Below are 14,782 nucleotides of genomic sequence, written 5' to 3'. Positions count from 1 at the left end.
TTCTCGCTGTAGTCAATTCTTTGCATGCAACATCCTTTTTCAGAGTGCCACCAGATAGCGTTGTTTTTCCCTCTCCGGAAGTCTTAACAAGAGAATTTCAGATAAGCAGATATACTGACACATTCAAGCGATGATTTTTGACGTTCAAAATGGTAACATGGTCGTATTTCATGGTATTACGGGACAGTAAACCGAAATTACACAAAATGCTACACGAAATCTTAATAATATCTTTATGGTGTTATACATTAAAATTGCCCAAAAAAGTATCTTTGGGATTATAAGGAATATCTATAGTTTAAATATTTAAATTAATTATCCAATGTCAAGGGAAACTTTTTATTTCCAATTTTGACAATTAACACTTATTTATTTTCTTATAATGCTAATTTGGATAACCTATCTCATAGTCTTTGTGCCTCATAATATTTTATTTTCTGAAAGAAAATCACTAAGGTATAAGAATCATTGCACAAATTGAAATGTATTTTCCATTTTATAGTGTTTTGGAAGGAAAAAAACGCTACAGATATAGCATATCTTATATCTACCCTTATAGCATATAAAAATGGCCAAATTGAGACGTATTTTCCATTTTATAGTGTTTTGGAAGGGAAAAAAACGTTTTAAAAAAAATCATTCTAAAATCGAATATCCTGTCAATGGATAATTTTTTTCATGTAACTTCTGTTAAAATGTTTTTTTAGTAAAAATTCGTTGAAAAAAATAATTGCACATAATAAGTCATATTTTTTAACAATAGCTCATCTTTATGTAAACACGAAAATTTCACTTTTCTAAATATCTCTGTTAAAAAGGTATGCATTATTTATCTCCTGCAGTTGTGTTTTAAATGTTAAACATTTTCAGGTAATAACCGAATGCTGAAAGATCTGAGAATGCGATCAATTTTTTTTCCTTGCTATTCAAAGAAAAAAGTCTGTTAATAGATTTCAAAATGTCCTTTTCAGTTAAGTCACGGAAAGAATTAAAATAGTAACTTGCACAAATGAAGTTAATTGTATTTCTAATAGCTTTATTGATCTATTTGGTTTTAAAATATGATAAAAGAAGAGTGAAATGTTTTTTCTAAGTTTACATTTACATTTTAATAGATTTCCCAGTTTCATTCTTTTTTTCGCGGTCTTTGAAAACTAATTTCCAGAGTGGCACGCGATATTGATATATGGCGAAAATTTGATCGCCATTAATATTTTTAAATAGAATGAAAGATTACATTGTAGTTTTAGAATATCACACGAATGAGAAATCTAAAGTGACTAGCAAGCAATTTCAGAAGGTAAGCTTTGAAAGTGTAACATATTTTAATATTTAAACTGTCTAGTACTTTCATAATCTAATTATATGACACCTTTTATTCCGGGAATGTACTTTCTTGATGGTTCAATTAAAAATTTATAGAATACCTTTAGAGGCCTTTGTAGATTGTATGTAATTTTTATATTGAATCATAGCATCTTTAAGCTTATGTTTATAAAATTGAGAAGCGATAATTCTTTGCCCATATCTAGTACGGGCACGATGATTAAAAGTTCAATATCTAAGTGCAAAATTGCTTACATCTGATATTAAATTAATCCGCAATATCAAAACAGCGACACTTTTTCAATTTGTATCCAAATTTTAGGTATATGAGTTCAAAAAATATTAATAAATCAATGCGGAAGAGGTGCAGGTTTGAATGTATGCATTAAATTGTGATCTCTTTATACATTTTCTTGGAAACAATGAAATAAAGTGAATCATAATTTATATAACTTCCAAGAGACTGGTGTAAAACCATACATAAATGAAAAAAGATGTAATAGGAATCTTAATAAACAGTTGCGATATTGTAAATTTAATGCTACTAATACAACTTCCTTAAAGGTAGTAATTTTAAAGTTTTTTAAAAGATAGGGCTATTATATTTATTTATATGTTATTGAAAACAATAATGTTTCTAAATTAAACATTTATCATAAGAATAAGAAAAACATGATATCCTTATTTCATCTCTTGTATGCTAATAGCAAAATTCTTCTTATTTTATATGATTTATGTCGAATGAAATGTAAGATATATTTTTCATTAATGTTTTGAGTTCGAAAATTCGTTATTAATTAAATTAACACCAAGCAATTTGTAGTTTAATAATCACTCATTTCTTAATAGTTCCCAAGTATTTAAGGCTTTACCCGTAATAGGAAGAGAGAAGTGATTAGACAGAAAATTGTAATTTTTATAAAAAAGAAAAAAATGATGTATAACCAAAGCATCGGGAAGTTTAATTGCATTGTACATTGTACGAAAAAAATCGGTATACTGTGATGAAGCGTTGTATAAATGTAGGCGATATAGTGATGAGAAACATAAAAACTCTGTTGTTATTGAACATATACGGAGTAAAGATAAAAATGTTGAGGAAGGATGATGATGAAGACGACACGCATAGCAAGACAATGGACAAAAGCCTATGAAACATTGTTCGCTTTATTAGTTATCTTGTAATATTCTTCTATGATAGATGATATGCAATATTCTTCTATGATAGATATGCAATATTCTTCTATGATAGATATGCAATATTCTTCTATGATAGATATGCAATATTCTTCTATGATAGATATGCAATATTCTTCTATGATATGCAATATTCTTCTTTGATAGATAATCTGATGAGACTTCATTGTTTATTAGTGATTTTTTTAAATTCCTACAAAAATAAACTTCCTAAGCTATATGCCATCACATTAAAAATACGTTTTGAAATGTTGGAAAATTTTATTGTTCTGAATTATGAAAGAGAATGTGTACCTTTTAATTTTAAATAAGCTAACAATTTTTATGTTATTTATTTAATTGAAGTCACTAACTCGAAATATAGGATAAACGGATTTCAGATCCCGCATCTTCTACCAAAAGAATTACAAATCCATTTAGCAATCGATTACCAAAAAAATCTCTCATAATATCAAAGATGTTCCATTGTACCTTTTAAGGAAGATTCTATTATATACGTAAACTGAATTCTGAAACACTCTGTACTTTTATTAACATCAATTAAATCTTTCATTATTACAGATGAACAGCTTTGGCATTGATAAATACGACCTGCAGTTGCATCATAGGTATCCGAATTTAACGAATTGGAATACACAACAAAAAAGCCAAAGACATGAAAAAGAATCTCAGTGGAGCTATGGAGATCCTAAAAAAACGAAAAGAGCTGTTAATCGATTCGTACAAACGACGAGTCTGCACGGAGTTCAATATGTATGTTCCAAATGGAAAACAACGTGGATCCTAAAATTACTCTTTAGGTAAATTAACTTACTTATCAAAAAAGAGCATACCAATGGCCAAAATCATTAGTAGAACTATGCACAGCTTTAAAAAACTTCAAACAAAATAAATTTAATTTTAATCATAAAGAAAGGTTCATTGAAAGAAATCCGTAAGAAATCACAGAAATTAATTTAATATCACAAGGTTTACTTTAATATTATAATCTAAATAAGGTGTTATGCCAAGATAACAGGTTTGTAGTGGTTATATATCCACTAGAAGCTTGTTTTATAGTTATTTTGATCATGAATAAAAATTACATAGTAAGTTCTTCCTGTTATAAATTTCTAATTTAGCCATTATAAAAAAATAGTAATTTTGTGTCTCCTTTTTACTTTTGCTGGGCCTTTCTTTACTATATGTCAATATCAAATAGTGACAATACTACATAGTATTGTAAATTTCAAAATCAAATGGTAATGGTTAAATAATAGAACATTATTATCTGTTCTTGAAATATGCACATTTTGGTTGAAAAGAATTTAAAAATTATTTTCTGTCGTACGCTTGAAATGGATAATATGTGAGAATTTTCCAAAAATTAAGAGCTAACCACTATGTCTCTCATGTAGTAATTTTAGGTTATTTATTTCTAAATTATTTCATTTTTTTGCACCAAAAAATTTTGTTTCATAGTTTAAGTTATCAAAAAAATCATATTTTGCATTTAATCTTCTCCTATGCGAATAAAAAGAATTATAATCTCCAAGAAATTTGATCAAAAGATATTTACGAATTTTCATGTCTTATACCCTGAATCCGAAAAAAATACTTTTAAAATAGTAATATATATATGGGTGAAATTCGATATGCAGGAGTAGATTTATATTAAATTTTGAATCTGAGAGTAGCAAAACTATTTTCCAATCTACCCATTTATATCTGAAATCGATATATCAAATACGTAAGAAAACTTAAATGTAATATTTACAACACAATTTTGCCAAATTTTCAATCAAAATCTTTAAGTATATATTTCTTGCCTGTTATTTATCAATTTATGAGAACGATAATTCAAAACCACAATGATCTAGAGAAGTGACATTTGTTGTGTGATCATTACTCTAAAGTTATAAATAAATATCAACTGTGAAAAATCAATCGTTAAAAAAGAATTTCTGCTCTAAATTTATAGATTCTCTTAACTTTAAGAAGAGACAAAACACAAGGCATTCATATACTGTAAATATACTAGAAAGTTGAAGGAAGCACCCAGACCATTTATGATATATGATATCCTCAAATGGCGTTTGAGGACATCATATATCATAAATGGCGCAAAAGTTTTACTATACGAAATTATTTCATTTATTTCAACTTTGAGACTTCTCTGGTGGATGGCAGGAGAAATCTAAAAATACTGAAAGAATGCCTAACCTTTTAAGTGAAAAAAAGTGACAAAAAATATCTTGTCATGAATTTTTTCAGAAGCAATTTTTAAAAAAATTTCTCGATCGAAGTTGTTTCTGAAACTGACATTTATAGACGACTATAAATATAGGACACATTACATAATGCAATTTTCCGATGGTAAAATAGTATTAATCAATGACATATAATCATGTCTGACATGCCACAACCTGGTTAATCACATGCGTTAAAGAAAAAATCTCATCATTTTTTGCGCGTCTATCTGTCAGAGAATTCTCAAAGCTCTAGTACATGGAATAACAATGTTACAACAGAAGTTTCCTCTAATATTCGACATGTTTTAATATTCCTGATGTTTTCTTGTAATCTAATTCAACTTTTCGTAATTCGTTGAAATGAACTCCTATTTACATCGTAAAATTTTTTTACATCGTTATATCTTTATTAGAACTTCTCATTTGTACAGGGTGATTCAAAACTTAACATTCAAATTTCGTTAGGAGGTAGGGAATGTCTCAGGAAATATATTTCACATAGGAAAGTATGTCCGCAAACTTCCAACATAGGCAAAATGGACAAGTGAAGTGAATACATGAAAACATTAAGGTTAAATGGTAACGAATGTTGCCTTTATTCCAACAAGGTAAAGTACATTCATTACCAGTAGGTGCTCAAAATTTCGATCCTTTACATAAGCACGAGATTCACAAAGTCGTTTCATTGACCACCGAACATTTTCACAAATGCCTGGCGTATAACGTACAACGCTTGCAGCATATCCGCCGTGATATATGGTATCAACATGGCGGATCTCCTGACCACAGCACAATTGTTGCTATTGATTACCTGAACCGGACATTCGGGGTTGATTGGATTTGCAGAGTTGGACCGATCGCTTGCCCACCCAGCTCACCGGATTGGGCCCATAGATTTCTATTTGTCTAGGACCGTGAAAGACCATGTGTACGAGACCCCCGTCGACAGTGAAATGGATCTTGTTGCATAAATAGTGGCCGCGCGGGCATTGCCAGGCGTTTTTTGAAAATGTTCGGTGGTCAATGCAACGGCATTATGAATCTTGTGTTCATGTAAATAGTCACAATTTTGAGCATCTGATGTGAACCTTTACCTTGTAGGATTAAAAATCACATTCGTTACCACTTAACTGTGTTGTTTCCTTGTCCACTTCACTTGTCCATTTTGTCCACGCAGATGACGTTTTCGGACCTACTTTCCTATGAGAAGTCGGTTTCCTGAACGTTCTTCCAACCTTCTCATGAAAGTTGAGCTATAAGTTTTAAATCATCCTGTATAATTAACTGAACAGATATAAAAATGATTAATATAGCATGACTTTAATATCTATTACAATTTTGTGTTTAAACTTTGTTTATTGAGAATATAATCAATAGTTATAAGAGATATAACTGAAATACAACGACGGCAAATTTTCATCTAACTAGTGAGTAGCCAGGCGGTTAGCATACAATATAAAAAATGAGTTTAGTAATCAGTAAAACAATAAATATGAATAATTTCATACATTTTAATTATTTTCATACATTCTGAAATAAATAGTAGTTTTCCTTAATTATTTTACTTTCAGATTACTAATTTTGTACAAGAAAATAAAATACCGAGTCAGATATCTAAAGTTGGGCATTTGATTATCTTTTCTCAGGATTATCTTTGCCTTTTGCTTTGTGTTGCTGATTGCCACTGAAGTCGGATTGCTTCAAGATGCTTTTAGTAAAGAATCCACTTACATAAACAGCATCAATAAAGACTCGAAACTAGGTAAGGAAGAAGATCCTGGGTATTTTCCCGATTATCCCGCTATCACAGTTTGCCGCAGACCACCTTACAGAACAGGTGAGAATTTCAACACATCATAAATTGCTGGGTATTTTATATAATTATTTAACACGCAACTGAAAACGGCTGTCAAAATAACACAGCGTTCTTCATTAGCTCTGATTTTCACGGATGTTAATTTGTCTTTGAATACAATCATCTGTTCAGTACCTTCAAGTTGTTCTTTCAGTATTATGTTGGTAAAAGTGCGTATAACCAAGTTATTTTTTTACAGGTTTTTGTTGTCATTTATGGAGTCATTGACTCTACATCTCTGAAACTGTGATTGAAAAAATATACATAATGCACCTGTTATTTTCTACATATTTCACATTGCAATTCGCTTCCTTTGTCTAAATAACATGTTGTTTGGGAATAAAGGAATAATACTCAACCAGGATCTTCAAGGAAAAAAAATTCTCTCGTGTGATTCAGATTTTGATAAAACTGTAAATGCAATGGTTTGAAGAATGGCAAATGTCGGAGGATGCTTCTGATATTAGCGATGCAGAAGCGATTATATGCGATAACGAAGAAAAAAGTGAATTAATTTCGGACGTAAAATCAGAATAAGAGAAAGACGACATGGTTGACATTTAAAATTATTTCTATGGGTAAGGAAAAAATTTCACGTGATCCAAGAAACCGCTAATGAATTCACATTCCGGGACGCCTCATTAAAATATTGTTTTGAAGCTCCTCAGAATTAGCCCTAATTTTCAACGGCTGTATCTGACTAAAAATGAAGCCTGGACCTACATTTTCTCGACCGACATGTTGCTTATATTTATAAGATATATAAATTTTAAATTTACTGCAATTAGGCAAGAGAAATCAGATTTGCGTGATTTGAATATAGTGGGATTATGCGGCTTTATAGGTCTACTGTTTTACACTGCTGCTTTTAAATTTGAATAATGCAAAAAATAAAGAAATACTCTTAAAATAATATTTTTAAATATTGTATTCTACATTTTTGTTTGTTGAATTCTAACAGTTATTAACTTTAGTGTAATTCCGCAATATCTAAACGATGTAAATACTCATTAAAAAATTGTTTAGGTTTTTCTTATAACATCTTTTTAGCATTTAATATTACAACATTTAACATTTTTAATATTTCTGGCAATTACATGATTTCCAGAATGTATTTTGTTTCCAAAATAACTTCCAATGCTGTTGACAAAAGACAAAAAAGAAAAATAACAATGGAGTCATTTTGACTCCCTGTCTTGGGGCACGTGAGGAAATTCATGTCTCCAGTTACAGGTAAAAGTAAATCTTTTTACTTGCACGTCGTATAAATTTAAATTCGCAATTACAAAGCTCCTGTTTTCTTATGATTTCAATGTACTAAAACCTTCTCTAATAAATGCTCTACAAAATGGTACTAATATGTCCAATATCAGTTAATTTTCTTGGGCATAATGAGTTTTGAATAGCTGTTTAAAATCAGACGTAAACAAAGAAATGTATCGCATATGCATACCACAGCTCTTGCTATTTGCGCATGCGCAGTTTGAGGTTTTCGCACATGCGCGGATAAGTGCAAAGCATAGATACCGCTGTTTTACACGTGCACGAATTGTAGGAAAAGAATTAAAATCGCAGTTATAAAACTTTTTTTTTAAATTTTGATATGACTTCAATATACTAAAACCTTCCCCAATAAATGCCCTACAAAATGGTACAAATATCTCCAATATCAGTTAAGTATTCCTAGAGTTTTTCTCTTTCAAACATACAGACGCTTTCAGAAGACTTCATTTTATACTATGTATAGATTTTCTCATTCACGTTATATTTATCTTTCAGATTTCAACCAAAGCTATATGGAATTAGTGGAATACATTTTTCTGTCTCTTGGTTTTCCCATGGTGAGTTTCACCCCCCACGAGCTCAGCATGGTCGTTCAGATGGCCATGCATTCCAATGATACATTTACACTGGACAATGAAACACTGGCTTTCCATGACAAACTCATAAAGCTTGAAAAGCGGCTGCAAGCTCTGGAATCCCAAGGAAACTTCAATTTGACACAATTTGTCTTTGAACATAGTATAGGGTAAGTCAGCTATCTGACTCTCCGACCCGCCATGAAGGCACACGGATTTAAACCATAAAACTGAATGACCGGACCGCCACAACAGCAACATTGGGGGGAACTGTGGTTGAGTCCTAAGGTCCATCACCGGCCACGGTACAACCCGTCCCGAAGGAAGTAGTCCCGTCATCGATGGGAGGAGTCAGATCCTCCACCTATTAGTATACCCTCCAGGGTGGCGAGATCCAACCACCATGTCGGAAGCATCTCAACCTCATTTCGAGGTATCCCGCCGGAGGTTACATAGTATAGGGTAAATTCTCCTATATCCTCCAGAATAAATTCGATTTTAAATGAACAGTTGCAACTCATCTTGAAGTAAAGAGAAAGTTTCGTGAAATATCATTACTCCCAGTTAAGTGGTTTCGAATATTATCCTAAAATAGGGTAAGCAAATTGACATATTTTCTCAGAATTTAATTTTAAAAACCAATAATAGGTATCCTGTGTGACAAGTTCATTTGTGGAAGTGGAAACTAGTTCATTTTACTGAGTTGTTTCTGTACATTTGAGACACATAAAAAAAACTTTTTATGTCATTCATCGGTTGTATATCCATTAACGCAACAATACCCACAATTATACGTTATTCCAATAATTATATATTCCCAATTATATCCGCTAATTATATATCCCAAATTTCCAATTTCATTTTTAAGGTCTGATCTGAAAACATTTTTTCTCGGAAATTACAATTTGAAATTGATAAAACACTTAGGTCAAATTTTGAGATATTTAGGTCTATCGGAATCGGTCTAAAACGTGAATTCATAACGCAGAAACATGGACTAAAATTTTACTAAAAACAAAATCAGAATGCAAAATTTATTTTCAAGCGCAAAAATATGAAATTTGGAAGACTAATTTACAGAAAAAATAATGTATCTCTGTCATATAAAATTTAGGTCTCCAGGATCATTTATTTATCATTTTATTATCATTTTATTATTCATTATCCTTTATCATTATCAAATTATATTATTATTCATTATCAAATTATTATTATTTTTTCTTTTTGTAAAATAAATGTCTACTGTTTAGGATTTTATTTTCTTCTAGTCTCCTTTTCTGTTAACAAATTTCTTTTAAACGGATCTAAATATTTTTTTAAAAAGCTGAAATCTGTTTGACAGATCCAACTTATTTCCTTTTATTTTATGAAAGTAAGATTATTTTTGGAGTAATAGAAAAAAACTAGATAAAAAATTTTAAAAGAATTTTCTAAAAAACTTTGTGCTCTTGTTGTCTTTATGTAGTTATCCGAGAAGACTGTATTGTAACTATTGACTGAAAATTAATAAAAATTATGTAATTCTCAGCCACAAAATTAACTTATGGCGTTTGAATGCATTTTTTGCTCTTAAGTTTATTTATCGAGGGAAAAAATTTGATTTGAAAAGAAATTAAATCTTGAAGTATAATATTATTTCATAAGAAACGTGGATTTTTTAAAATAAACAGAAAATTAATCAGATGTTTAATATTTAAATTAGAAAGTATAGTAAAAATAGATGAAATCAAAAAATATTTTACGAATGGTGAATTACATAAAAAGAGGAAAATCAAAAAGATAGCAAAAATTAACGATCTTAGTATTTTATAATTAGCTGATAAGCTATGAATGAGTGATATAATTATTGATTTGCTTTCCTTGCTTTTAAACAGTATTTAAATGCAACTTGAATCTTTGAATGTATTTAAGGTGATCAAAATTAAAGTACTTCAACTCTGAGCTGCCTATACAGCAAGCTACTCAGTGTAAAGGCTGCAAAATTGTTGAACATACTATTCAAAACATGGGGAAATTGATTACACGAAAAAAATTAGTTCCAGAAACACCAACAGATGACGGAGTGCAACAAAATATATGCTGAAAAGACACAAAATACACATTTCTAGCACATTTCATTCGAACGTTTCAAACATTCAATCACAAGGACTTTATCAATGCAGGGGAAATTGCTCAATATGGTTCCTTTCTTCCAGATGTAAAATATGGATTCTGTGGACAACTTGTTCTACTGCTGATCGTAATTGGTCGATTGAAATACTTCTCACACACAGAATGATACTGTATTTCAAATCTGCCAAGGTTACTAGATGTCCTTGATAAACAAGATTTCTTAAGTATCTAAAAGCCAAAAATCTGGCAGTTACAATGACAGTATAAGTTTCCCCATTTGTATTTCGCTTCATGGGAACCTACTCTACATTAGCGAACAGTTAATTTTTTAAAGTCCATCGGCCTACCATTTTTCAAATGATATTAGTTAAGAACATAACCAAAACATATTTCCTGACACTTCCAGTTGTTCAAACTTCTCAACTGTATCTGGCGTCATCTAATTAAAAATTAAAAATATCTTAATAGATTCTTTAAATGATAAGCTCCAGACCGCCAATATAAGGATTAATACATTAAACCAGAGGTAGGTATTCTGATATATTATCCATTCATATAATTCATCTACTCAATGTATAAAAACAGTAAATCAATCAAACTTTACTTCCTATATTTTTTAGGATATTTATAGCCAATCTAGCAGACGATTCTTCATATTCTGAGATCTTGTTAAAAACAAAGTCGAAGATTCAGTAAAAGTTATTCACAATTTTCTTTACTTTCTTTGAACGGTATTTATAAAATACTATTAATCATCAGTGACTGCTTAAAAACTTCTCTTATAATTTTTATGTTGTTGTTGCTTATGGCACTTGTCATATACAAGCCAGCAATTTTAAGCCGAGTTTTAGCGTCTGCTGTTTCAGTAGTGCCAAGAGTACGTCTTAGCTGATCGTGCGTCACAGCCTTTTTCATGGGTCGGACTTCATTCCTACATTTCATTCACAGATTGTAATTAAGACCTAAATCACAGAACGATCACCTCTGATACAATATCCCTGTGATATTGCCTCACCTTGGAGGACTTTGTGACTAGAAAAGATTTATACATGCACCAGCCATCATATACACGGAGAGTCTTCGGTCGGCAGATTCGAACACCCAACCCAAGAAATGTGAATCCCACGCCCTACCAACCAGGCTATACCTGCCTTTATGTTTTTTTACGGTTCATTGTAGCACAATTAAGATATGTAAAGATTCTATCATAACGGCTAATTTCTAATTTTTATCTTAGATGCAAAGAATTTTTCTCCAGGTGTATCGCCTTGGTATTTCCAATGAATTGCTGTGCAATCTTCCAACCAGTTTTGACCAGCAACGGCTTGTGCTATACTATGACAGACAACCACGAACTCGTCCATATAAGTAAAGATTTACCTATTGAGAGGCCTTTTATAATTGACCTTATTTCTCCATCTCATCCAGGTAAATAATCTTAAAACAAGCTGAGTAATTTAAAAATTAATAAATGACGTTTCTATTAGTATTATACAAGTAAATAATCAGCGGGAGCGGTCTCCTTAAAATTTTCTCGTAGACACTCTAATAAACTTGTCATGCCAGAAAACACCTTACATGGCAATGACGTACAATACTTACGAAATATTAATTTACAATTACAATAGTTATGTAGATTTAGCATTTCTACTGGATTATATCCGGCCATTCTGTGAGAGTTGTTTGGCGATTGATCAGTGGTATGCGTTAATAGTATCCAAAAATCAAATTTACATTTTATACATGTTTTCTCAACTGATTGAAACGAAGAGTTGACACAAAATGCTCTTATAGTCACAAAATCCAATACAAAATTTGACATATTTAAGTCATTACGTTTTTAAATTACATGTTTTTAACCATGTTTCTGAAAATACAGACCGACAGACAGTTGACCGTAGTTGGATTTGGCTCAAAATTTGAAAGGCTACACTATAGATGTTAAATTTGTGTACAGAATTTCATATATCTAGCTCTCTTCGTTTACAAATTTTTGTGTTAACTTATATTTGAACAGCCGAACAGATCTTACTGAAAGTTTGATAAACATCTGCAAATTTGGTGTAAAGACCATATACCAAATTTTAAGCGTTTTGATTTATCTTTATCACAGTCAGACAGACGGACATTTTCCAAAAATGTGTTTTTCCAACTCAGGGAGGTCTAAAAGGGGAGATCCCTCAAAACCTCGAGTTCGAATTTTTTACCGATTACTAAACTTTCTCTATACTATCTATACATGGAAATAAAAAAAAATTATTTTTATTTAAATGCATTTCTAAATATGGTGATTAAATATAATAGAAAAAATTTCGATGCTCTCGAAAGTACTCTAAATAAATAAGAAAAATTATTTGCAATTATAATATACTAATCATAAGTTAAATTTCGATGAATAATTAAGAATTAGGATTTTTATGACCTTTATTATTCATTGCATCTTAATTAACCTGTGACTTGGACTTTTGCATTCAAGCTTTTATGATTCCTGTATAAACTTCCTTCTTTTTTTATAAGGAAAAATTATTCTCTAATTTTTATTTCATTTATAAAATTATTCTCTAAAAACCATTTTGATTATTTTATTTCTAGCCTTTTATTTCTTAATGCACTTAATAATACATTATTATAAATATTATGAAATCTTGTAATCGATTCTTCTTGAAATTTACCACTAGATGGCGCTCTCATGATAGAATAAAATTTTATTAAAAATTTATCTATTAGTTGATATAATTAAGTAAATAAGTATGAAAAACACTATATTCCACTGCGGACACAAAACCAAAGAAAATTTGAAAACTCTAGAGAAAGATAAGAAGTGAATGGCAAATTAATTTAAAAACTTTCTTTCCACACGTGGAAATTAAATTAAATAAAGATATATGAAAATTTTTTGAGCTCTATCTTTGAATAAATTTGAGATTCTCTTATTCCAAATCGATGATTTATTAAAATCTCACCACTCTTAGAATAAAAAGAAGACGTTCACACTAGGATTGTTAATTATATAATATAAAAAACAGTGTTTTTCAAGGTTGGAAAAAAGAGTTCATTGTGGTAAAATATATTTTACCACAATGAAGGCGTTCATTGCAAGATTTATTAAGTAATTATTAGATTCCTTATCAGTAACAAGGTTCTTTACAATCACTGTACAAGATAATACTATCATTTCAAAAATGCAAAGAAACACGCAATAATTGTTAGTTAGAAGCATGCAAGGTATTTATTAATAAATAATGGTCAGATGATAAATGTTTCTCTCAATTTTCTTAAAATATTAGTAAAAGCAGTTTTGATCTATGGCAAAATTTATCATTTAACAGTAACAAGATTCATTATTTAACATAATTTATCATTTAACATTCATTTGATCAGCACAGATAGTGATATTTTAGTTGGAAACCGTAATCCTTACTAACGGTTCTCTAATCATGAAGTCAAACCTTTGCCTCCCTCAATCCTTTGCCAAATAATTTATAATTAATAATTTTGCTTCATATTTAACGTTCAAATGTTCAGTACAGTACACGGTCTTTTTGATGGGAACTGAACCATATCAGCAGTTATCCAAACGAAAAGCCAAACCTCTATGTTCAACAAACCAGTCCAAACATTACCAAATATATTCATCTTCAAATCCAATGCTCATCAGATCAGAATAGCAAGTGAATTTTAGTTGGAAACTTTAATCGTTACTAACTGTTCTCCAATCATGAAATTAAACACTTGCCTCCTTCAATCTTTTGCCAAATAATTTATAATTAATAATTTTGCGTCATATTTAACGTTCAAATGTTCAGTACACGGACTTTTTGATGGGAACTGAACCTTATCAGCAGTTATCCAAACGAAAAGCCAAGTCTCTATGTTCAACAATCCAGTCCAAACATTACCAAATATATTCATCTTCAAATCTAATGCTCGTCAGGTCAGAATAGGAAGTGCATTTTAGTTGGAAACTGGATCCTTATCAGCATTTTAAATTACGAAGTCAAACCTACATCACCAACAATCTAGTCCACTTATTATCAAATGTATTAAATATTGAATTAAATGTTCGCCAAGCCAGATAGCAGGCGTATTTTTTCTATGAAAACAGAATCTTTATTAGCAATTCTTCAATAATTAAACTACATCTCCAACAAATTTAGTTCGCCTGTTAACAAACTGTAATAACAATAAGGCTTTAAAAATTC

At 30.4% G+C, this 14,782-nt stretch overlaps 1 protein-coding gene across 1 annotated transcript in view; it reads left to right on the top strand.

Annotated features, from left to right (window-relative positions):
- The first annotated feature begins 1,225 nt into the window (after positions 1–1,225).
- Positions 1,226–14,782, top strand: part of LOC129987560 (acid-sensing ion channel 1-like) — a 28,388-nt gene continuing 14,831 nt past the window's right edge. Inside the window, exons 1-5 of the mRNA XM_056095527.1 lie at positions 1,226–1,300; positions 3,085–3,323; positions 6,401–6,591; positions 8,389–8,638; positions 11,818–12,008. Coding sequence (XP_055951502.1) covers positions 1,226–1,300; positions 3,085–3,323; positions 6,401–6,591; positions 8,389–8,638; positions 11,818–12,008 — 946 coding nt within the window. The remainder of the gene's footprint in view (positions 1,301–3,084; positions 3,324–6,400; positions 6,592–8,388; positions 8,639–11,817; positions 12,009–14,782) is intronic.

This window comes from Argiope bruennichi, chromosome 10, assembly GCF_947563725.1.
Source record: "Argiope bruennichi chromosome 10, qqArgBrue1.1, whole genome shotgun sequence".
Taxonomy (NCBI): Eukaryota; Metazoa; Arthropoda; class Arachnida; order Araneae; family Araneidae; genus Argiope; species Argiope bruennichi.
This window is presented reverse-complemented; position numbering and strand designations above follow the sequence as displayed.